This window comes from Nannobrachium achirus, assembly GCF_963921795.1.
Source record: "Nannobrachium achirus genome assembly, chromosome: 6".
Classification (NCBI taxonomy): Eukaryota; Metazoa; Chordata; class Actinopteri; order Myctophiformes; family Myctophidae; genus Nannobrachium; species Nannobrachium achirus.
The window spans coordinates 46951448-46978166 of record NC_137815.1 but is presented as its reverse complement, the minus strand read 5'-3'; the positions used below and the strand labels follow the sequence as shown (position 1 = coordinate 46978166).

Sequence of the window (26719 nt, the reverse complement as noted above, 5' to 3'; positions counted from 1 at the left end):
AGACATACATTACATTTAAATTTCAGAAATATTCCTGTTTATCCTTGCAGAGGTAAGGCCACACACATTATATAGCGCCCTGTCCCTAAGGTGAGAATGTCATAAGCAAGTGAATAAGCAGATCTCCACCTGTGCCCTCCTCTATCTTTGCTCCTCCACAGGGCTGCCTGCCTATAACCTGTGTTTGGTTTTTCGACAGGGAAGAGGAATGGAGCCGCATGCTGATAAGAATATCGGAAATGATAATGGCCACAGTACATATCCATGTCGAAATGGAGGGATGTGCCATTCGCCCTTGGCCCACACAGATTAGAGAGGCAGGCAGCACAAATGTATGGCCACCGGGAGCCAACTAATCCCGCTCCACCACGCTAGGGTCTCTGTCTCAAGCTGTTTTCACCCGCCCACCCCCACTCAATGCGACACGACGCACACTGAACCGCAGCGTCGGTTTATTTTTCTGTAAGCTTTTAATGACATGCACTAACAGCGCTTTGGGATTTCTCTCAGGCAGCGACTAACAGAAAATCACTCAGACAGAAAAAATGGCAAGTCTTTGTGGATGACGGGCACTTTCATTTAACAACGCAATAAATGCCAGTTTAGATAATGACAATGTTTTTTTTTTAAATGAATCAAACGGGCTTAGAGGTGTTTCTTTGGAAGAAAGAAACTAATTATCAATTGCTGTGCAGACCAGATTTCAGGTATCTTCCTGTGAATTGTGCTCATTTAGAAACACAGCTCTTTGTTCCTATAGCTTTCTTTGCACTCCATCATAAACACAACCTATATGATCTCTACCTTCAGTGCCATCTTCGATACAAACATTTTTGATTCAATGATATCCATTTAGATAGATTTATTGAGATAATACTGACATTTGTAATCAATGTTTTGTCACAAGGCTTTGAAAACAACAGATGTCACGAAAACATTTTGGCGGAGCACAGCTTTACATCACCTTAAACTGTGGTTTTGAGCCGCGATGGTGCCTTGTCAAACATCATAACATTAATCTTTTCCTCCACTGTTGTGGCAATCTCCTTTTGATGCATCAAGTCTTTGAAAAGAAGACTTGACGCTCTAATCTTACAAGAGCCGAACACTTGTTTGTTTCAAGTCCTCCACCTTCACCCCCAAAAAAAGAGACATCTGCTTCATAAGGCGGAAAGGAATGAAAATGCTCATGATCTCACTAGGTCCTCAACGTACAGTAGATATGTATCAGGAGTCCCATGGCTCACTGTGGCGAAAGAATAACACAAAAAAATCACGTCACATGATTTTTGTTTTACAGTGGGATTTTTTTTCTTCTTCTTTTTTTCATGTGTTATCCACAGTCATTCAGTCAATATATTAAGTTCAGGCATTAAGCCTCTGTGTCGATAGGCAGAAAACTATGACACAAAAAAAGAGAAGATTTGGCGGGCAGTACATTTCAGAGAAGGCTACTGTTGAAGTCTAAAGACACCAGTAGTCCATTATGGAAGATGAACAGTCTTGTGTGGTTGTCCGGTGATCATCGTTCTCCATTTGCCTGGTGGAATGTCAGTGTTTTTGTCCCTATTGGTCCCTAGTTTCCACCATTTGTCAAACCCCACATCATATCCACAGGTCCTATATGGTGTCGGTTGTCAGTGTTGGGGTTCGCCTGGCACCAAATCCGGTTGTCTTAGAGGACTATCGGGTAACCTGAAACAGAGGGGACCAAATAAAATGGTTAAATCTGGGTTACGCAACAGAAACAAATCATTTCACCTAATGACCACCACATGTGCCAAGCCAACATATATTTAACCACTTAACCCTAGTACACTAATGCCGGGTGATTTTCACCAGGACAACTATTTTCATAATGTTACTGCAGATGTCTGAGGTGGGTGGGGCTCCTTGGGCACCTTCAGGATGCTCAGTGACATCATAGAAGGTAGGTGTTTCCCTGCCCCCATCCCTGTTTTTTCCTACAGGCAGGTGTCCAGGTGAATTTCACCCAGCGTTAGTGAAAGAGGGTAAACAAATATCCCATTCTCCTACAATTGGCACTTGACTGTAGCCTAGTTCCAGACCCTGAATCGCTAGCCACACCCCTTTAAATTTTTGTTTTGACGATTCAGGGGTCTAGAATTGCTCTCATTGAAGAGGCTTTCCTCGTTCGAAAATCCGTACGGCGAATCAGCGTCGTGAATCAGCGTCTTGTGATCAGCGTGGGTGGGGATTTCCCAGAACTCATGTGCGTTTCCAAGTAAACAAGCGTCGCTGCCATACCGTACCGCGCATCGCGTCGCCCGTCGCAGTAATATGCGATCGTATCGATCTCGCTATGAAACACCAGTAGCAGGCATGTTATGTTGTGTTTGATTCCTAGTTCATAGTGCTCCTATTCTGCCTGTTTCTTTGGTTAGCAAGTAGCACTAGCAAGCAACAGGCTAGCCACTCGCCAGCCACACATAACAACACTACGTCATCTGCTTTGCTACTGTTGTGTTGGTCAGACGGTGAACCAATCGCAGAAGACTGCCTCTTTGGCAACACCCATCCCAGCAATCGCCCTGGGTGGAAGCAACTTCAGACTGAATAATGGAGTGAAACGAAATGTCAATTCTGGCTGAGTGTCAGGCTAACTTGACTGTGCCTTCACAGCCAAGTGTCCCAGGAATGGCTTGACCAAATGAGAAGTTCCCAGCTCCTGGGACATGCATTGGGTCCCCATCCAGAATCAATGCATTTACTATAATCTTTTTAAGATCACAAGTCTCCATGGCGTAACTAATCAATAGAAAAAACTTCATGTTGGGGGCAAACTACTCCTTTAAGCCCTATTTTACACTTTTATCTGTGTCGCATGAAAATGGCGACACTGGAGCGCTGCATATAACCTTTAGACAGAGTATGCCGTGACGTAACCAACACAGCTGCAGCTAATAAGATGAATAATAGCTGTGTTAGATTTAGGTGTGTGAATGTGCAAGCGTTGACCAGTTGCACTCCGATGGCTCTGGGCACACATAAATCTAACACCAATTTTATTAGCTGCACCTGCGTTGCTTACTAGCCAGCCATGTTTTTAATGCTGTAGTTTTTAATATTTTTTTTATACTTTATTATAGTGTTATAAGTAATTTAACACTTATGTTGCTATGATTTTTTCTATTCAATGTCCCACGTTGCCATGGTTACCATAGACTTCCATGTAATTGCGCAATTGTGTAAAAAGTGCACGCCCATGCCTAGCTGATGCACCACGTGTGTGCACACTGTTCACAGCTTTCAAACAAAAAAATCCGCTTGGAAATCCGTTCAAGCATTCATGATTTATGGGCCATTATGTTTTCTTCAGATGTAAACAAACATGGCTGCCATGTTTGAAAGAATGGGTTGGTATGGGGGTTAAACATGCAATTTCGCGATCGCGATCATGCCTAATACATTTCTGGAGGTCCAAAAAAAATATTTGAAAAAAAAAATTGAAAACAAAAAAAAAAAAAAAAAAGTCCCAAACTCGGGAAACTCGGGGTTGGCAGTTGGCACAGCATTGGTACCAATACAAACTCGGAAAACTCGGGGTTGGCACCAGATGTGTTAACATGCACTCATCTTCCGGAAAACAAATTCAAAGTCATTTCACATTTTTTCACATGTTATGGCCCTGTAGTTTTTAACTTGAGCATGAAAACAAACTACAAAAATCAGACTAGGGTTATGCTCCTGTCACACCTGCAACAATGTAGTCACCATCACCAAATCCAATTCAGTGGTGGGAAAAGTACTCACATATTTTACTTAAATAAAAGTATCAATACTGCAATAGTCCAGAATTCAAAATGTACTTGTGTTGTGTACGTATGAAAGTGTTGGCATCAAAATGTACTTAAAGTACCAAAAGTAAAAGCACAAAATGTTTGAAAATAGCAGATCAGATGTACAAGCTCACATTGTGATGCGTTGTAGATAGGGTGCGTGTAGATCAGCTATTATCAAATAGCCTAGGTATAAAAAAGGTTTAAAGTGATTTACAGTATGTTTTATAATACTAGAATACGTCTAGTTGGCGTCCTGGCCAACTCGGGAACAATGTAAATAGGGAATGAATGCCCCGCCCTTTAACCCTGCAAGGCCCAGCGTTGCTTTTTGGCAACATTTTTTAAATCTTTTTTTTTTTAAATGTTATAATTAGTTTTCCTGTTCTTTTTTCACATTAACATCACCATTAAATCCTATTGTTTAGTATTACAATGCCATTGGCCACGATATTTGCATATAAATACCTCCCACAGAGAATGACATTCACACCTCCCAGCGAAGTTGAAATTCCAGCGTCTGGACGAACAACATCTCACTTTTTAACTGAAGCTATTCCTCACTAAAACATAAGTAAAATGCCTGTAATATTGTTTTTCGTGATCATTAGAATGTCTAGAACATGTACATATGTTATTATTGTGAAAAATATCCCCAAAATGCAAATTAGAGCATGATTTATGATTTATGGCTTACATTTTCCTGTGATTAGGACTCCTACAACTTTTTTTGGGCCAGTAGAAATTAATTCGGGTCTTGCAGGGTTAATGCAAACCCCATTATACCTGTTGTCATAGGATCTGTTTTGACCATCTGTTTGCGTGTGTCCATTTATGCCCATAATGGAGATACTGTCTGTCTACGTCCATTTTATGCCCATATATGGAGATCTCTGTAGGACCCGTTTTGACCATCTGTTTGCCTGTGTCCGTTTATGCCCATATATGGAGTTATCTGTCTGTCTGCGTCCATTTTATGCCCATATATGGAGATCTCTGTAGGACCCGTATTGACCATCTGTTTGCCTGTGTCCATTTATGCTCATATATGGAGATATCTGTATCTGTCTGCCTGCATCCATTTCCATCCATCCATCCATCTTCAACTGCTTATCCGGAATCGGGTCGCGGGGGTAACAGTTCCAACTGACCTCCAGATTTCCTTATCCTGCAACTTCCTCTACTCCCTCAGGGAGTATACCGAGGCGTTCCCAAGCCAGTTTGGAGATATAATCCCTCCATCTGGTCTTTGGTCTGCCACGGGGTCTCCTCCCAGTGGGACGCGCATCAAGGACCTTCCTAGGGGCATCCGTACTAGATGTCCGAACCACCTAAGCTGACTCCTTTCCAAATGTAGGAGCAGCGGTTCTACTCCAAGTCTCTCTCGGGTGACTGAACTTCTCACCCTATCTCTAAGGGAGATACCAGCCACCTGTCTGAGGAAACCCATTTCAGCCGCTTGCACCCGCGACCTTATACTTTCGGTCATGACCCACACTTCATGACCATAGGTTTTAATGCAAACCCCAGTATACCTGTTGTCATAGGACCCGTTTTGACCATCTATTTGCCTTTGTCCACTTATGCCCATATATGGAGATCTCTGCAGACACAGTATCCGGAAAACTCTGATGTCAGACATCAGCTCCACATACGGGCATCCATTTCATGCCCATATATGGAGATCTCTGTGAATGCCCTACCCTTTAATGCAAATCCCATTATACCTGTTGTCATAAGAGCCGCTTTGACCATAATGTTTGCCTGTCGTCATACTGATGACATTCAATACGTCACCATGGCATTTTTAGTTGACTCATGTGGTGTATGTGATGTCAGAGCCTTTTATGATGTGATGTCACAATGAGTCAGCGCTTGCGCCGATTTCCTCAGGAACAGCCTGATGTCAACAATCATCTCCGCATACGAAGATTCCGAACGTTTCGTGCCGAATCTGAACCCGGTAGGGCGAACGGTTCTCGAGATACGCGGATTACATACACACACACACACACACGCAGAGACTTCTCGCATTTATTGTAAGATGCCCAGCGCTTGCGCCGATTTCACCCAGAACAGCCTGATGTTTTGTAAAATGATGTCATAATGAGTCAGCGCTTGCGCCGATTTCCTCCGGAACAGCCTGATGTCAACAATCAGTTCCGCATACGGAGATTCCGAACGCTTCGCACCGGTTCGGGAAAACCGCGCGTCGGGTGGGGTCGAGGCCGGTCGGACGAACGGTTCTCGAGATACGCGGATTACATACATACATACATACATACATACACGCACGCACGCACGCACGCAGAGACTTCTCGCATTTATTGTAAGATAATAATGTACGGTATATCTGCAAAGTAACTAGTAACTAAATGTGTAGTAAATAGTGGAATAAAAGTACAATAATTGTGTAGAAGTAAACATATTGGAAATACTCAAGTAAAGTACAAATACCAAACAATTCTACTTAAGTACAGTACTTAAGTGAACATACTTAGTTACTTTACATCACTGAGTAATATACACTGTGCATTTATACAACACCTATCCAAAGCGCTTTACATTCACCCATTCACACACACAACGGAGTACACCATGCAATGCACCAACCTGCTCATCTGGAGCAGTCAGGGGCTCAGGGTCCTGCTCAAGGACACTTTGACAGTAACACAGTGGGACCTCAGGATCGAACCGGGAACCTTCCGATCCCCGTGTAGCCACTCGTAACCCCTGAGCCACTGCTGCCCCAAATATCAAAAGTGTATTCCTAGTTCCAAGTTTTTATATTCCCAGGGGACATTTCCTTCATTCCTAATGCACTCGGTGCAATAGCCACATTATGGTTAAGCCAAAACACTGGCTAATACAACAAATATGCCTTAATACATTATAATTGTCCTCTATATACAATGTAAAATTAAAAACACCTTAAATATTTTATTTCTTCTAGAAATAGCTAATCTTTCACTCAACAGGGGAAATACCTGTCGCAAGTTGATGATGTCATAAATGTCATGTGTGATCTATCCCTATGGAATTTATGGCATGCATGTGCAAAAAACACATTTGAAATATTGTTTTGATGCTCATATTAACCATAGGAAGTATTACGTTTGTTTTTATATGCACATGCATGCCATACATTCCATAGGGATAGATCACACATGACATTTATGACATCATCACATTGCGACGGGCATTTCCCCTGTTGAGTGAAAGATTAGCTATTTCTAGAAGAAATAAAATAATTAAGGTGTTTTTAATTTTACATTGTAGTTATAGAGGACAATTATAATGTTTTGAGGCATATTTGTCATATTAGCCAGGGATCCATTTAAGAGTTGTAGTGCAATGTGATGCCTGTGTTTAATTCTGAGATATTCATACCTTTACAAATTGACAAAGTGACAAAAACTAAATTACACTTGAATGGAGTTTGTCATACTGTAAATTCTGTGATACAGAAAACATTTGATGTAGTTTTGGAGCACACAGCTGCTCATCACCATAAGGACATTGTTGGTGAACATTATTATTCACTACGGCATTCTGCTGCCATAAGTATTTTTAGGTGTATGTATTCATGAATATTAATCTAACAGATTGTCACAAGACACAGAATGTGCTACCCTTTACATTTAGCATTGTCCTATAAATACACCAGTGGGTGAAATGTGTCCTTTGTTTGTTATCTTGCCCTTTAAAAGTGGAACATAAGGAACTTTCTGGCATGCCCTCTGATTTATGCTGTATTGTCAGAGGAGTCTCACACCAGGCACACGCAGGCACGCACACGCACGCACAAACTCACATGCACTTACAAGCGCACAGGAGGTCCTGTTTGAATACAGGCATCCATTAGCAGTTGGCTGGGTCACGGTTGTCTAAAATTTGGGACTGACTCCACCCTGTCCAGATTTCTGAAGGAGCAATTCTAATATTGCAGCAGATTAGATTTTTTCCTCTGTTGTCTAGCATGGCACAGTGCTCACTGTTCAGGGAGGCACAATTTAATCTTCACTTCAATGTGACAATCCTTGGGAATCAGTGGGCGGAGAGCCACAATATAGGAACTTGTGTGGTCCCCCCGATGCTGGTAGCAGCAGACTGGAGAACTAAGGTGTTGACATAAATAAGAACTTTATGCCAAGTGGTTCTGTCACAGCATTAGCAGAAAACCAACTTGTTAAGCTATGAGCTGTGTCCTTCCGCAAGTTTCTGCTGGCAATATACTGTAGTACATGGGAAACAACAGAAAACATGAGGGTGCAATAATACTACACAATACAGCACAAATATGAAGATATGGAGCCTACTGTAGCATTGAATACTATGCATGTAAAAGTTGAGCTGATTGTTATTGTCATGCAGATTATTCAGATTATTCATTATAGATGCAATATGATCCAAGATCGGTTATGTTTTCTATCTATTATTATTTATTTATTTATTTTACCTTTTATACTCACATCAGATGGGTTTCAGACAGGAATCAAATAGGTCTGTCACAGTTATTACATTATCACCAAATCGCAATTATTTGAGATATTCAGACTTATCATTTCCATGTTGAAAAATGTTCCTTTTCAAACACAGGCCTACCCGGGAAAGATGCCGTTATGAATGCATGCCCCAAGCGGTTTTGTAATGCCCGTTGTGCCCGTTGTCAGAATACCTGTTGTACCCGTCTGTCTTTGTCCATTTTATGCCTATATATGGACATCTCTGATCTGTCGGGGACTGAGCATTGGTTCGACGACCCGTTGGTCCGACCAGGTTAACATTCACCAGGTTAGCATTGACCAATGTCCGCACGACTCGGCAGGTTAGTATTTCACCAGGTTAGCATTCACCAGCGTTAGTTTTACTGAGGTTAGGGTTAGGGTTAGGTGGTTGGAACACTGGCCTGTCGGCATATTGACACAGACCAGATCTGTCTGCCTATGACCCTTTTTGAGCGGTGCTGCAGGAAGGAGCTAAGCTCCAACATCTGGCTTTGACCGTTTGTCCAAAGTTTGTTGTGCACCCATTGCCACATTGGCCAAGCTTCGCAGGACGCTTAATGAAATTAACTCATATAACACTGCTCACTTGTCATTTCACACTGGGTGTGATTTTTAATTAATTTGTTTCTTGACCACTGTTAAGAATGGTATTTATCGTGTTGTTTAGACAGCTGTTATTTTTTTATAATAAGGTTCATACAGTTCATTCTATGTCGCTCTGGGAAAAGCCTCTGCTTAATTCCGAAATTGTAATTGTAAAAGTTCTTGGATGTCTAGTAGTGGTACAGACCCTCACCAAAGAACAGACCTTATCCAAAGAGGAAAGTTTCATACTTACCATAGAATTCTCTTAATATTACGTTATAAGTTTGTTTGTTTGGTTGGTTTATTATTTCCTCACTGTCAGGCAGTAGCCTTGTATCTCTAAGCTTCAAATGTGTATGTTCTTTGGTAAATTAAAGCCCTACTTCATCATAAAAGAGTGTCGCACAAAAGTAGTGAAATAGCAGATCTTGTGTGCTCGTAGGGCTATTTTCACTATTTTAAATCGTTTTTATAATAATAACAAAAAAAGGAAGGTTTTGGACATACAAGGTTTCCACCTGACAACAACAATTTGCTGTTGTTGTTGTTGCAGGTTATATGCTTCCAGTTGGATATGTGGCTTTTGATTATTAAAATACACAGATCCAAGCAATTACAGTAGCATACAATGGAATCAGGAGAACATACAGTCTCCTAAGGATCTGATGTACTGTTTGAGCAGGATGAAAGGTCACATTTCACAGGTCAGCTGTCAGTCCCACTGACAAACTGACCATTATTTTGATGGAGAGACTTTTACTGCGTGCATGCCTGCGTGCGTTGCGGATATTCAGTCATATTAACCACATTAAAGGTGTATTCAGTGATAATGAAAGTGACCGGGGGTCATCTTGTCCCTTACTGGCCTTACTGCGTGGAAATGTTTAGTTTTTTATAGATTTTATACGTATGCGATAAGGTCTTGCTGCGCGGTCATTATGGCTTATATGGACACGACGGGCTGATAATTCCCCGAGGCACTTATTACCCGGCTAATACATAAAATTAATAATTTGACTCAAAACTAAAATCAAAACAAAGTATTTCCTTGTTTACAGACGGCTGAAAGTGCGTCCCCCCGAGCGCAACACGGTCGCCTTGGAAAACAAGGAAGTGCTGATCAAATAGAATCCATTTTCGGTTACTGCGTCGTCTATTTCTCGCCTAAAATGTTTTTAAAAACATTCTTCAGAGCAACGTTTGGTTGTAAATGACGCTGTGTGTTTGTTTACATGGCTGCCATGTTGGATACGGCACTAAATCCACGCAGTGCAGCCTGAATGCTGCAGCTGCTCTGAGCCGTTGATTAGGCAGCAGTGAATTATAGAGCGGAGCGGTCATTATACGCTCATAATTCACCGCTGATTTCAGCGCTCGACCAATCAGAATCAAGCATTCAAACAAGCTGGGTAATAAACCCTTATAATGTTCTCGTTTTGATCATTAGACCCAATCACTGAATATTGGTAGGCCTACGTCTCCAGCTTCAGCTTCAGGATATGTATGATACTGATTTACTACGAGACTGTGGCATTTCATGAGTTCAGTAGTTTACAATCTAGACATTTAGCAGACGTTCTTAATTCAGAGCGACTGTGGTTCTCAAAACCTTCATTTTGACCATAACTAAACATCATAACATAACTACGGCCATACTCTACCCTGATTGGTCGAGGACTGGCTGGCCACCTCTGAAAACCGAATCTAGCTATGCTCGCCATGGTGGAAGTCCTTATATGGTCAGCACACATTCTAGTGAGGAGAATGAATGAAAAATGTACCAATTATATTTTTATTTGAATGAAATACAATCACTGAATATACCTTTAACTCTAGAATCCCTATTCTGGGCATGTCATAACAGACGGATATTGGGTTTAAAAAGGCATTTGTCACAACACAATGGGTTGCGAGCGTGACCTGTCAAGCGGGAGAGGTTTGGTGATTTCACCAGTACTGTTCACGCTGTATACCGATGATTGCAGCAGTGGTGTACAAACAACTTCCTGGACATAAACCCCAGTAAGACCAAGGAGCTGCAGGTGGACTTTAGACATTATGTATCCTACTTACTTATTTATACATTGCTCTTATATATATTTTTTATATTATGCTTTAAAGAACTAGTTTTTAAACATAGTGCTTTTATTGTAGCAACATTTATGTTTTGTGTACCGTGAATGTATGTTGTGTTGTCTTTTTTAACCACTGCACAAACAAAGTTCTGAAAGGAAAATAAAGTTCTTTGAATTGAATTGATATGGAGACCCCTGCAAGATAGTCAACAATGTTATGTCAAAACATGCCCATATATGGGCATTACCAAATATGGGCATTCCCAGATAATTATGTCCTTAATATTGATAACATAATATCCTTAATAATGTACTTAATATTGATAATATATAGGAATCTCCATATATGGGCATAAAACATGTTAATTAGTAAAGCCAAGCAGGGCCTTGGCGAGTTAGGGCCTGGGTTTGATGCCTGGGGATCTCCATATATGGGCATAAGGGGGTACCCTAACAGGGCATCATCTGGGAATGCCCATACTGTATATGCTGTATATGGACATTTTATTTATTTTATCCTTTATTAACTCATTCTGGGCGATCCCCGTAGAAACCGTAGATTTCCCGCTGTACCGCGGTGCCATGCCCGTCGATCCCGGAAGTTTAATTAGCTTTAATCATTATGAAAGGATTAAAAGTATTATCGCAGATTTTCGCTGATTCTGGCTCTTTAGGCCCGCCCCCCTAACTGTATCCGGTCATTTCCGGTCTGGACCGGATCTAGCTTTCCGTATCCGGTCTGAGCCTGGGCCATAGTCCCGCCTCCGTTGGTTTACAGTGTAACAGAAGAGAAAGCTACTCGGCGATGGAACACTCGTTTTTCAATCGGATTTTGATCCCCGCACATATCGTGCGTTTTGTGCGCGAACGTGTCCACTTGTTACCATAGCGCACAGTTGGCTTTTTTCAATGTTTTTTCATGTAAACACTGGCGGATAAGCAGGGATACAGCGTGGCAACGGATATGTCTATTTCAATGGGGTTTTTTTTATTCGAAAACTTGTCACCGAGTCTACAGTCTACTAGATGAGTCGCGCACAGATTGTGCACGATGCGTGCGCGTGCCCACGTTAAAAGGTAAGGACAATTTGGCAGCTGCTTACTACAGCTAAGTTTAAAATGGCAGCAAAATTGTTAATATATATCCATATACATATATGGACTTAATATTAACATTTTCGGCCTGGGATTGATCACAACAGAAATCTCCATATATGGGCATAAGAGATTTTATTTCTGGGAATGACCATGTATGGACTTTCTATTTTATTTTATCCTTTATTAATAATAATATGTATCCATATACATACAATATATTTTATGCCCATACATATCTGTCCATACATATATCTGAACCAGCCACGCAGATATGGGCCATCTCACTGGCCAGTGAGATTTCTCATGGTATACTGCGACCTTCGGTCACAATGATCCTAGACCTAGGTCATAGGTCTCTATGCATTTGATGTACAGTATGTTTACTTTGATTAGTGTAAATTGCTCTGGATTAAGAGCATCTGCTAAATGGCAACTTTGTAGTTGTAATTGTAGGTGAACATTTGGCAAAAATAGCAGAACTACGAGCTCACGCCGCGTGGCTCGGCTATATCCGCCATTTGACATGATAAAAAAGCATATAGGTTTAAGTGCTCAAGTCTCTGAACATTCACTGTCTTGGCTGCATGCATCCTGTCCGATGCTTTCTGACAGCTCCAACAAAGTTATTGAGTTATTGAGGTGTATACGATCCCATTTCACAATTGTCACGAACGCCCTAAAAGCCCAAATTGCAGGGTGAATTCCAGCCTCAGGCCGTGTCTTAATGGACCATACAAGACACAAATCAATGGCCGATAGAATGATTTAGCACCGCTTTCAGGGCACTTATCGACCACCATTATTGATAGGGACATCAGGGCGTTATCTTTTAGCCCTTTAAGTATTAAGACTCTTTCCTCACATAACCTTTATAAAGTTATTTACTCAGGGTAAACAGGAGAATCTGTAGACATGCCATATGCTTCGTTAAGTCCCTGTTTGAGCTTCATAGTCTTGGTGTTGGAACAACATAGATTTTTTAGGCCAATTTTAGTTTAAACCACTTGGAAAGGTTTTGATGTTATACAGCTTTGCCTCCTATATGCCATGCACAATACCTTGAACTCCGGATCTATCAGCATAATCAGTTAGCCTGTTGACGTGATTTGAGGAAATGTGTGGGGGCACGGCTGGAGAACAAATGGGAAGATAATAGCTTAAAGGATTTGTTTTTTTACAAGAAGGGTTCATATTCTAGATTGTAATTAGCGAGTGTTAAAAAGATTTCATTTAGGCCTACTGCTTTCTATCGTTTTAGCCATTTTAGCAATTTTGATTTCAAGCATGCGTACAAGTGACTAAATATGTATTTTTAGACACAATAAGCTGGCGATGTCTTTATTACTATTTACAGTAACACTACTAGCCCCCATAAGTCACATCTGCCCATGAAAGATTGCGGTGCATCTTGGGAATGGACTTATTGTGTCAAGTGACTAAAATATTTAGTCACTTGTACGCATGCCCCCACCCACTGAAATCAAAATGGTTAAAATCGCTAAAATGGTTTTAACACTATTACTATAGAACTGTCGCTGCTCTTTGACAGAGAAAGTGGGGAGAAAGCGGGTGGGGCTGAAGTTGTCAGAGAAAGAGGAGGCTGTGGAGGTTTCAGAGGGAGATTTATTGACGTGACTTTATCAGGAGGTGAGACAATCCCCGCCATCATTCTTCGTCAAGCGTGTCATGGCCAAATATCGGAAAGGATTTATTGAACACAGGTATGCTGGTATGGAACTGAAGGTTCCTTTCCCAATATTCTGCATCACTTATTTAAAAAACAAAGCCTTAATAAAGACATAAAGATGAAAACATTCATGGTTTCACAACACAAAGACTAAAGCTACCAGATATTATTTTGAAATGTATAGTTTAATTTTTGTTGGCACAAATGTTTTTGCAGTAGGTCAAATACAACTACTTTCCACTGTAGATTTTGAGAAATCTTTCTCTACAGCATAACATACAGTTTGTACTGCGTGGCTCTGAAGGGGCCAGACATCTAGAACAGTGTTTGTCTGTATCTCTGTATCCATTTCAATATAATAAGACCATGCTACCACGTGTCATGCACATATACAGTACAGTGACGCTGACGCTGCTAAGGCAATCACAGCTCAGCAATGTTGGCACACAAAGCTCACGTTAGTGCTTCTTACTGATAGGTGATGGGTACGCATTGTTCAACATATTATGCATATTGCGTTTACATGGGCAGGTATATTCCACTTGTATTCAGAATGACTGCTCATTCAGAATAAAAATGCTCATGTAAACACCTCAGAATGGAATAGAATATTCCATTCCATTCCGAATTAATTTTCATTTGGGTTTTGAGGGGTGGTATATTCCGTTTGAATCAGAATAGATTATTCAGGTTGTATGTAAACAGTTGGGTATGAATTAGGGGTGTAACGATATAGTAACTGCATCGAAAATATCGTTTTTAACTTAAAAAATCGAAGTAGATCGAAATGAAAACAGCTAAAATCGAATCGTATCGTTTTATTTTGTATCGTATCGAATCGGCAGTGCAAAGAATCGATTGTATCGATACTACCTACTTGTGCATTGTATTTAGCATTTTTAAGAAGAAAAATGTAAAGGAGGGGTTTAATTACTTTTCCTTTCCATATAGCTACACTGGTCTATGGATAAATGTGTGTAATCTCTGGGTTCATGTCAAGGTGCACGTTTGTCAATATACAATGTCCATGTATTTGGCAGATAATCACAGTGTTACTTATTTATATCCATAATAATACATGTTTCCCTTAAAAACCTGCACTATCCACACCTTTCACACAGATTTAATTTCTTTGCTAAATAGTTACTATATCGATTTTAAATCAGTGAATCGAATCGAATCGTATCGCCATGAATGAACCAATATCGTCCATGTATCGTATCGTCAACCATGTATCGTGATATGTATCGAATCGCTACACCCCTAGTATGAATCTCTGTTCAGAATGAGTTCATTTTGAATGAATAAATATCATCCATGTATGTGGCCCAATTTTTAAGGATGAAAGAAAGCAATTCCTCCAGTACAGTAGTACAGTAGTACAGTAGCTGCTACAGTAGCGGGATTTAAGCCAGTTAGCCAGATAACTGATAATTAATTTAGCCTTTTCAGTTGAACAGGGGAGCCCCCGCTCTATTTGACTCTGTCGTTTTTTTCTTCTTCTTCTTTTTAATCATTGTACTAACTACTAATGCCACTGAAGGCCAGGTGGATGCAAGCTCTTGACCCTTCAAGTCATCCTCACTGCTGCAACTTGTTCCTCAGGTCAATGTTAATGATGAAGCCACGACACAAAGCCCTTCTGGCATGCAACACTGACCCTTCGCTTTCTAGCCTCTCAGTGGGAGGCGGCCAGGGCAGCGATCATGGCAGGGAACCCCCGCGGAGACTTGGAATACGGAAAAAAAAAAAAAAAAAAGTAAGAAGAAGGAGCAGAGGTTCTGACGGGTCCTACAGTACTAGCAGCCACCTGGAACCCCTGCCTGCATTCTCCCTCTCTTCCTCTCTGTTGCTGCCTTTCCTGGGGGCCGTGTGAGAGGGGGCATGAATTATTAACCCGGCTAAAATAAAAAGCTCTGCCTTCGTCCAGGCCTCCCGTAGCCATGAATAATGGAGGAGGCAGCTCAAGTACAGGCGTTTGGTGAGTCAAACACGAAGCCGTGATGGATGGCTCAGGGCCCACTGTGTCACCCCCGGGCCTCCCCCTCCTCTCTCTCTCTCTCTCTCCCCCTCACCCACCACCCACGCCTCTGCCCCCCTACCCTACCTTCCAGCAGCCACAGGTCTACCTACCCAACCCCAAAAACTACCCCAAAAAAACAACAACACAGGAGTGGATAACCTCGATTAATCTCTGGGAGTGCCACACCACAGGCTGAATTCTCCCCTCCCTGCTTTAGAGCAGCTACAGTATACTACCTTGGTGACACTCTTCAGCTTCCTGGCGGCATGTTTGTTTGTTTGTTTGTTGTTCTCTTTTCTTTGCCTTGCTTCCTGCCCTTTGCTCGCCACTTTGTTTTGCTTTCTCATTGACACTTTTGAGGCAGCACCCAAGACCACTCACTTTTATTTTTCAACTCTAGAGCCTGACCCAAAGACAGCTCTCTCATCCTATCGGCAAAGGCGAGTGGGTCAGATGGAGTGAATTTACATCTACATTTTTATCCCACGATTTTGTAACCCATTTATCACCCGGTGTCAATTATCTAATGTAATCCTGGGTGCTACATTCCCTCTGCCAACCTGGGGAGAAAACGGTCTTACCTCATGCTTCCTTTTATGCATGAGGAGTCCAAGTCGCTTCTTTTCACCTGACAGGGGGGAGTTTCCCCGGTTGGACGTAGCACGTGGAAGGAACACGTTATTCCAACCAGTTCCTTTCCCCTCCATCAGGCGCCCCAGCTGGCCAGGGGGAGGCAGTATAGAGACCAGGATTACTGCATGTTGTTTGTGAGGGTACCACACAGAAAGGTACATTTACTTAAAGGGGAGAACCACTCATTTTCAATATGAGTGGTTCCTCCTTCTGTGATGCCTAGAACTGAAGGATTGATTTGGGGGTTTGGCTTGCAAAGTACACCGTGATCCCAAATCCTTCTACTTTTGGTAATTTAAGTATTTTTATGCCAATTGTACTTTTACTCAAGAACATTTTGAATTCCGGACAAAGTACATCTATAATGCAGTATTGATACTTTTACTTAAGTAAAAACACTTTTTCCACCACTGGATGGAAGCAATAGACCTGTGTGTGTTGGTAAGGCTTCCTGCAATAGCACTGACTCCGAAATGCTGCTAATGTTCACGATACCTCACTCTTCATGTTTTCATATTTCTTTCTGAAGAACGTACGCAATAGGTAGTATGCTACCCAATAAAATAATTATACATTAACAAAATCAATGTAATTTTTTGTCATTTCCATTTTTTCCCAAGAGAACAGTGCATTTTTCGATCTTATGTTGTTCTGACGCATGCTTCCTCCACCCAAGGACTTCGCTTCATTTGAAACGACACAGCTGTTCTGTGGTGAAACAAGACATGTCTTGTTGCATATATTAATGTGGCAGCGTATCATATATATATTCATGAGTAATAACACCGCCGAACATTCTGCCTTCTGGTTGGGTTCACTGTAGAAAATATAAGTTCAGTGATCGCAGAGCAATAAGCTGACGGGGGCGTTTGATGTGCTAACGCGGTACACGCCGCTCGGTGGATGCTTTTATCCAAAGCACCATACAGAGCGAAGAGAGCGTCCGTCGACATCATACTCCCAACGCAGTGTCAAGGCCTCTACTGTTTGTATAATGAGCCGTGCAGTTCTAGTATATTGTCGTTGTCAGGTGGAAACCTTGTATGTCCAAAACTGTTAGTTTTGTGTTTATCGTTTAAGATGATTTAAACTAGTGAAAATAGCAGATCTACAAGCACACAGCGCCTTGCGGTGCGAGGCGTTGTGTGCTTGTGATGAAGCAGGGCTTTACTTTATGAAAACAACATACAACAATTTGAAACTTGGAGATAGGAGGTTTCTGCCCGACAGTGACGATATACTGCACTGTGCTGTTTGTATGCCGATGACTGTTGGCTTATCACGCACCTTGGTTGTCTTTACTTTGTTTCCCGTACTGCAGCTCCATCCTTTAAAGTCTGGCAACACTTTACACTCTTCTCCGTCCATGCAGGGGTGCATCTGGCACCACCACTTCTGTGCAACTATAGATGCTGTGGCAACAAATAAAAAAAAGAGACGGAATGGAGGAGACAGACAAACAAAGAGGAACGAGAGATGAATAAGAGGTCCTTTCTGTAACGTTGTGTATCAACCAAAGAAAGAGAACCCATGGAAGAAAATACAAATAAATAAAAAGAAAATGAGCTCTTGGTTTCTATATTAAAATGTCAGGGAGAGTAGAGGGGGGGTTCTTTTGATGGTCGGCTGACAGTGGAGATCCGTCACTCCTGTCCCCATGTATTTGCAGTGAGTGAATTACAGTGTGTGGGTCAATGTCAAGCTCATAACTGTTACGAGCAGTGTGAGCAGCGACACAAGTAGGCTATATATGTGGGTGTGTGTCTGTGTGTGTGTGTGTGTGTGTGTGTGTGTGTGTGTGTGTGTGTGTGTGTGTGTGTGTGTGTGTGTGTGTGTGTGTAGGAGGGGGTAATAAAGCGAACAGCAGAGGTTGGAGCGTCAAGGTCTTAACTTGCTCTGAGGAGGCCTACGGGCGATATACAACTTCCCTTGACATTTCTACAGTGTGGCGGGGGACTGTCAAAATGGAGGAAGCTCCTTGTCTGAGCCATTATTGTAGAAAGGAGGAGAGAGGGGAATCGATTCACCTGTAACAGAGGCCACTGTTGACATGATATTAAATGACCTGGCCCCCTCTCTCTCTGCTCCGTTGAACACGAGGACCAATCGCCTCGTAGTCAACCGCAGACAAAGGGACTGGATGGATGGACTGACAATCCAATTCGATTTAAAAGATTATGGAGCCCCTGAGAACAAGTCCTGTAGGGTTTGGGAATCGGAGGCCCTGAATATAAACTTTGCTTGGCTCATGGCCAAGTACACAACTGAAACACTGAAATAGGCCCCGGAAGCATGTCATACATAGGCCTAATCGTCTAATCGCAATTATTTGACATAATCGCAATTATTTTGTCATACTCGTCATAATCGTTTCCATGTTGAAAAATGTTCATATATTTTCAAACATTTTCAACATTTTCACGATGGAATGCGTTGTGAGCTTGCAGATCAGCTATTTCCACTATCAATGTGTCATATCTGCCATGTGCAACTTCAAAGCCTAAAAGCCAAACAGAAATGTAATTGTCAACGACAAAAACACAATTAAATCATTAATCGCAATTACTTGAGTGGCAATTAATAGTCATGTAAAATGTCATAATCGTGACAGCCATAGTCACACATAATATTATCATACTGCAAAGGTTCATGCGGAACGTTCACTAATAAATATACTTTCACTTTTGAATGAACATAATAATAATAATAATGATAAAAGTGTACCGTCAACACAGGACGGAGCAGCTCTCGTCGTCCCCGCCACCTGTCCAGGGAAACAGGAACATTTGACAGTCTGGGATCGCTCTTCGATCTTGTTCTTGTTACAGCAGCGGTGGGCGGCAATCACCTCACAGGTCCCTGCTTTCACATGCACTGGAGACACAGACAAATACACAATGGTTTTAAAATGAAGAATGTGTGGTAATAGTGTTTCTCAGCACAGCCAACAAAACTGGGGACAAACAATAATGGAGGAGATTTCAGACTAGCCATTACTTTTCTGTGTTTGTACACCGATTCTTCAATTATTCATCTTGCCAGTAGTAGATAATGTCAGATTAAGACACCTCATCAACAGACCAGTAATAATCAATGGGATTTATTTTGTTATGAAGTGATAACCTTAGAGGAACTGCATGAGGTTCAGAGTTGTTGTCGATAGTCTGCCCTATCCATCTCTACTGATGCAGCAAAGTAGTCGGCAACTCACTTCTTCCCACATGAATCTCCAGTGTTCATGCTCAGAATGCTCAGTACACAGGGGCTTTCCTTGCCAACCACTTATGTATTATGCATAGAGAGTCAAGGAGGCTGTTTTTAAAGATGAGAGTACTACATACAGTATAGAATACACAGCGGTGAGAATGGTCAATAGAAATCGCATTATGGCATGAGAGAGATTCTTACTGTCTGCTGTGACGCTCCCACAGACAGCTAGCGAATCATCAATTTAATCCAGATATCGAAAAAGGCATACTCATTTAGCTCCTTGTTAAAAAGACCCAAAAGGACTATTTCGAATGTATTTAAAACAACCACATGCAATGGGCACGTTAATTCTCTTTCCATATTTTGTACTTACTTAGGTGAAATTATGCTACAATTACAGCTGCCTCATTCTCATTTAGTTGGATCAAATATCAATACCACTGTCTATTTTATATTCATTACTTCATTAACTAGACTTATCTCAATTCACGGAGCATCATGTATTTACACACAAGGCAGCATGCCTGCAAAAACACACACATTTAAAAGTTTCAGCATTCTTCTCAGATCAACTTAATTATGTGTGTAAAGATTTTCAATTTGGGACTTGACGTGAAAATGGATTGAAATGGGCTTCCATCTACCCATTACTTAGCAATCCAGAAATCTCATCTACAACATTAAAACATTTTGCCTGCAATCAATAAGGTTCTATTCACATTCCAACAAAAGGCCAGACAACAATTGCCGATTGACTGCTTTTCAGCTAACAGAAACGTACTGATGCACAAACAGGTCAGGGTCCTTACCGATGATGTGATTATCTTTAAGCCACCAGCACGCCCCCGGGTCAAAGTTAATTTCAAAAGTTCGAATTGCCTGGATAGAATATTCAAACTTTGTTTAAGCTGTGCATGTGTGCGCGTGAGAGTGGGCGATCAGCAATCACTAGAGGTGCAGTCAGGGAACAAAAGACAATCTCTCCGTTACCCAGTGGCTGACAAAAGAAAAGAAGGGAAAAAATGAAACAAAATAATGCATCATAAATTGCCTTTGATGCCAACATCTGATTGATTGATTAATTGATTAAATATTGTATTAGTCACAATGAACAACATCACATGTACAGTAGTGACATTTGAGATGCAGCACGGCAGAGGTACAGTTAGAACATCCTGCCCAACAGGCCTTTAACGTCTTGTTAACCCAATTTACATGCAGACATAGCAACAATAACAAAAATAACATTCATTGCATTTAAAAAAAATACACTATATGTATATGTGCAGCGCAGGGAGAGAGTGGGGGTAGGTGTAAGTTAAAAAGGGGGGGTGTCTCACTTCTTGCCTGTCTTATGGGAGAAGTGATGCCTACCATCTCCTCTGGCCTCCTGAAAGGTGAATTTTCAGGGCCGTTTTGAAGGAGGCCAGCGATTTACATGTTTTAAGGGAAATAGTCAAGGAATTCCACACTTGAGTGGCAGTGTTGTAAAAGGAGAATTTTCCCATATTTGTACTATGGGTCTGTATTATCAGATCTTTTTGTGCGCTCCCTCTAGTGTTGTAGCTGTGGGTGTTGCTAACCTTTTGGAGGCGTTTGGTCAGATATGCGAGCACTGTGGGGGTTGAGGGCAGATTTGCATTGACTATTTTGAAAGTCTGTCCCATTTTTAGTTGTTTAACCCTGTCTTCTACTTTGAGCCATCCTAGGCTCGCAAAATGTGTGGAGGAGAGGTGGTACATGGGCCCCAGGTTGAGAAGTAGTCAAATCAATTTGTTTTGGGAGTTTTGGAGCGTAGTCTTCCGTGGCATTTTATTGTTGGAGTACCAGGAGGTGCAGGCATAGTCATAGTGGGGCTGAATGATGGCCTAAAAGGCAGGCGAACAGGACAACTTCAGAGACGACAATTACAATAATCTCATGCCCTGAGCACACCCGCTGTGCTCTCTGTGGTGGGGAAGGGCGAGACAGACAGAGGTATATGGTACAGACTAAAGTTTTGCCTCGCTTGAGACTGTGAACTGATTATGTTTTACGCGTGTGTGCGTGCGTGCATGCATGTGAATGAGACGTGAGTGAGTGTGTGTGTGAGTGAGAGACGTATGTGTGCGCGTGCGTGCGTGTGTGCATGCGAGCGTGTGTGTCTGTCTATCCGTGCATGTGTGTGTGTGCATGTGAAAGATCTTTGTGAACCCGCTGATTGAAACCCAGCCTGCAGGCCAGGGTCAGCGACTCCAGACTGGGCCCAAAACCACCATGCTGTGTGAGCAGGACCAGAGGTCAGAGACATGAGCAGAGGGGTGACGACCTCACTGGTAACTAACCATATCTGTGGGAAACAAGTGCCTGGCTGACAGTGGAAGAAGAACTCGGATCTTTTTGCTGTACTTAAAGGGGCCCCACCATGAATTTCACATTTTTCATTTTTTTCTTGTTTTTTGGTTTCCTCCAGCCCCAAAAAAAAAAAAAAAACATTCATTAACTCTAAGCCTTGCCTTTCATTTCAGTGATTTTCTGAATGGGCGGGTCTGAACGGTACTCTTTTGAAATCGAGCCCTTGTTTATGTCACAAGCCCTTCTTTATGTCACCAAGTTGCTCATTTCCTATTGGGCCCCCTCGAGAAGGGGGCGGTACTTTTTGGGAGGCTATATTCTATTGACAATATATATATATGAGTTGTCACCATGAGCTAAAGTTGTACTAAAATGGTCTTAAAATGGATTGACTCTACATTCTCAACGTGGTACCATGCTTATCTTCTCTGTATTGTTCTAATTTTAGCCCAAAGACAGCCCAATGACAGCCAAGTATACAGCGCCCTGTTGCCTCTACATGGTTCTCATCGTGGTACCATGCTAATCTTCTCTGTGTCGTTCCAATTTTAGCCCAAAGACAGCGCCCCGTTGCCAACAAAGGGCATTTTGGTATTGCATCTGAAATGGCTTGGAATTGGAGACAGACAGAACATGAAATTTAAATATCCGAGTGGTTGTTAACTCACTTAGCGCCGAGCGACTTTCGGGGCGACTAACTAATGATGGCGTTTAGTGCCGAGCGACTCGGAGCGACTTTTATATAAAAGCATTGTTTAAGCTTTTAATTTGGGTTGATAGACGGAGCGGAACGGTTAGCTTACCTTCGACTAGCATACAGATGAAAACCGTGAAAAAAAAGGATACGATTATGACGTCACCTTTAAGCCATAGCTTCCTGTTTACGTAGGCCTCTGTTAGCCGCTAGGCTCAATGCAAACCATCCGACCCTCACGTAGCTTCACTAGGTCGGATTTTGATTCGGAAACTTTCTGTGTGGCATCTATATACGTTCCGATGCCCATACCAATGGTGGTTTGAGACGATCAAGCACGAATTGAGCAGTATTGAGCTCAAATGGCGGCCCGCGGCCTGTCCATTGAATGTCAATGGAGAGCATGTCATTGTACCATCCTGTTATGTCATGAACCTTGTTTTTTATTCTGACTTAACATGGGACCATGGAAAGTCTATGAGCTATGGCTCACTCTAGTGGTCATCTTGTGGCATCCGCAGGCACGTGTACCTGTTTATGTAATGTGATTTTGGGGATTCAATATAGCTATTTCCTGGCGTTATAAGCGCAGATTCATATTGAAATCTGGCTCGCTCGGCGCTAAGTGAGTTAAGGCTAAAACCTGTATAAAACCGTATTATGGACCAATATTTATATAAAACATATATTTTGAAAAGTATGGTTTACCTTTAAGTAAAAGTTGCAATACCACAACATAAAAAAAACTCTGTTACAAGTACTTTACATAAGATGTCACCCACAGCAAAATCAGGGAAAACTATGAAAAAGGTATAAAAGCAAGCCCATAGCAAGTCATTGAATCAGATTAACTTGAGTCATGCAAACTTGAATGCAGTTTAACATTTTAAGCCATAGAACATCGAAAACATTATTGTGTTTTTAATTGTGAATTTGTGATATGGATCTTCCTGGGTCTGAAATAAAGATTGAGTTGAACTGCGTTTAACATTGAATTTCAAGTTTAACATTCAACGCAGTACTCTGTAAGGTGGAGGCTGGGGTGGTGGAAGCCAGCTTTAATTGCAGCAGCACGTGGCAGCAATTGAAAAGCAGGGATCCAGTGTAGGAGGGAGGCTTATTTAAACGGTCTGCCTTGTTGAGGGAATGAGGTGTGATTGGTGTGTAGGAAAGCGTGGCTGATTGAAAGCAATCAGCCGACTGACAGCTGATTACAGCTGGAGGAGTATATGACTCCCATGCCCAGTGTTGTACCCGAACGCGTTCAAAGAACGATCGTTCATGAACACGTTCATATTTTGGGCGAACGTGAACTGAACGTAATTGTTTTCGCTTGATGAACGATATTGTCGAACGCGGTCATTCTGACGCCCATGAACGGCGTTCGTCGGCGTTCGTCGGCCGTTCATATGGCAGTCCGCGCCTCGTCGTCTGTCCTCTCGTCTCTCTTTTCAGTCACATGCTCCAATAGCACGCACTGCATGCAGCTCCTCATGAACGTTGATATGCGGTGCTGTCTGCACTCTGCAGCTGCACTGTGAATCTCCTCCTCGTTACGTCTCGCAAGCCTGCCTGACTATACTTTGGCGATGTGTGTTGCACGGCGAAAATAGCTGATCTGCAAGCTCACAACGTGTCGCATCCACGAGACAACGTGAGCTTGTAGATCAGCTATTTTAACCAACGCGGAAACATGCTGTGCGCCAGGTTTAGAAACGTCTGCCTTCAGCCCTTCACAATAAGGGTGCAGGAAGACTGGGCACTGGTCAGTGGGCACATAAATATTGTGGGCACCTCAATGTTAAGTTGGATGAAATTATTGCTGTGTGTGGTTCTATATGGGCTGTGTCAATAATTTTGACAAATAATAGCATGCAGCAACGTCTAAACATTTATATTATATATATATAGACCTATATATATATATATATATATATATTAGTGCTGTCCAACGATTAAAAATTTTAATCGCGATTAATCGCATGATTTCTGTAGTTAATCGCGCGATTAATCGCATAGTAAAAATATATTTTTTATTGGCTCAAACTTGCATAATATGTTGTATATTTGGTGCAGGATGCATCCAAATAAATGTATTTTTCATAATTATACTATATGTATCCAATACATTATAAACTCAATGTTATTTATTTCATTATATTATAAATTATAACCCCTCTGCACTACATAATTTAAGGCAGTGGTGGTTTTCAACCAGTGGTCCTTGAGGGGGTTCCAGCTAAACAGTGGTGTAAAGTAACTAAGTACATTTACTTAAGTACAATTTTGAGGTATTTGTACTTTACTTGAGTATTTCCAATTTTCCAATACTTCTACTCCACTACATCTCAGATCGAAATATTGCACTTTTACTCCACTACATTTATTTGAAAACTTTAGTTACTAGTTACTTTTAAGATATATATTATATTTGAAAACATGCATGAACCACTTTAGCCATGTTGTATACTTAGGCTGTTTGAAAATAGCCGATCTACAAGCTCACAACATGTCGCATTGTGACGCGTTGTGAGCTTGTAGATCTGCTATTTTCAACACTTTCATACTTTTACTCAAGTACATTTTGAATTCTGGGCTTTTATAATTGAAACAGAGTATCTCTACATTGTAGTATTGGTTTTACTTAAAGGGGGCGTGACACGGCCAAAACAGCTAATTATGGCTATCAAATTAGCAAATTTTTTTAATGATGTCATGTTAAATTATCCAATCAAATTAATTTATTGTAGTTACTGTAATGAAAGTAGTACTTTCTGTACAGTAACGGCAATACATTAATTTGATTGGGCTAATATGGGGGAAGGGGCAGAGTCGATTATCCATATCATTATCTTTTGAAACTGCCCCAAAAAAAGCTGTCCGAGGTGTGTTTCCGACTTTCTAAACCAACTTTAAAACTATCAGTTCTAGGGGTAAAAATTATATAGCATTCGCTATAAAATCAATGGTTAGACCGATAAAAAAGTACATGTCTTCTTCAAAAAAAGGTGTCAAAAAAGGTGTACGAGGGTCAACACGCTTCTCCCCGTCTATGAGACGGTTTTGCCGGCCATACCCTGCTGTCTCTTGCCCTAACCTGACTGGAGCACCAGACCGACCGGAGCAAGCCATGTCCTGCTGTCTCAACGGAGCACAGCGGCCGGACTGAGGTCCGTGGCTCATACACTCTGTGTGTGTGTGTGTGTGTGTGTGTGTGTGTGTGTGTGTGTGTGTAGCCTGTGTGTGTGTGTGCTTTCGCGCGCGCGTGTGTACACACACACACACAATAGCTCTCGCAAATAGCCGTGCGGTGCAGCGTTAGCCGGGCTACACGCTAACAACAAGCCATCACGTTGTGCGCGGCACCGCACGACGGACGAAGTATACATTGCGCGGCACCGCACGACGGACGAAGTATACATTCACTACTAACTGATACGGCCCCGCCTCCTTTTCAGACTGTTTGAAGAAACACCACGTGACCTACTGTATCATAATGTTACATTTCGGCCGGTGTCGCCACTCCTTTAAGTAAAATATGTGAGTACTTTTTCCACCACTGCAGCTAAATGATGGAGAGTTGGTAAACCAAATGGACCCTTATAGATCTTTAATCAAATGGTGGTCTGTGGCTCAAATGCTGACTAAATCACACACACACACACACACACACACACACACACACACACACACACACACACACACACACACACACACACACACACACACACACACACACACACACACACACACACACACACACACCATTTCGTTCCTACAGTGTTCAGCTGGGGGCTGCCGCTAACATACAGTAGTCTACTACAGACAGTCACAGTAGTCCTGGCTATCTGGAGGCTAACTGTTAGCGAAGGGGAAGGTTGCATCCTAAAGGCACCTGTAGATGAGTAATTCCACTGTGTTTTTCATCATTCATTCAACCCAGCTTCCAGACAAACACACACAATCATGGTCTCACACACAGTGAGCTTGAGCTCCGTTCCTGAGCTCTGCTCTGGGCTCACCACCATGCTCACCACGCTAATGTTGACGCTAATGACACTCTGAGATGCGG

The 26719-nt window shown here is 41.9% G+C and overlaps 1 protein-coding gene across 1 annotated transcript in view; it reads right to left on the bottom strand.

Annotated features, from left to right (window-relative positions):
- Positions 1–1576: 1576 nt before the first annotated feature.
- tafa3a (TAFA chemokine like family member 3a) overlaps positions 1577–26719 on the bottom strand; it is a gene marked incomplete at its 5' end in the record, with an annotated part of 53066 nt that continues 27923 nt past the window's right edge. The window contains 3 exons of the mRNA XM_080727308.1: positions 1577–1695; positions 17697–17821; positions 19134–19283. Of these exons, the coding sequence (XP_080583434.1) occupies positions 1684–1695; positions 17697–17821; positions 19134–19283 (287 nt within the window). The 3' untranslated portion in view covers positions 1577–1683. The remainder of the gene's footprint in view (positions 1696–17696; positions 17822–19133; positions 19284–26719) is intronic.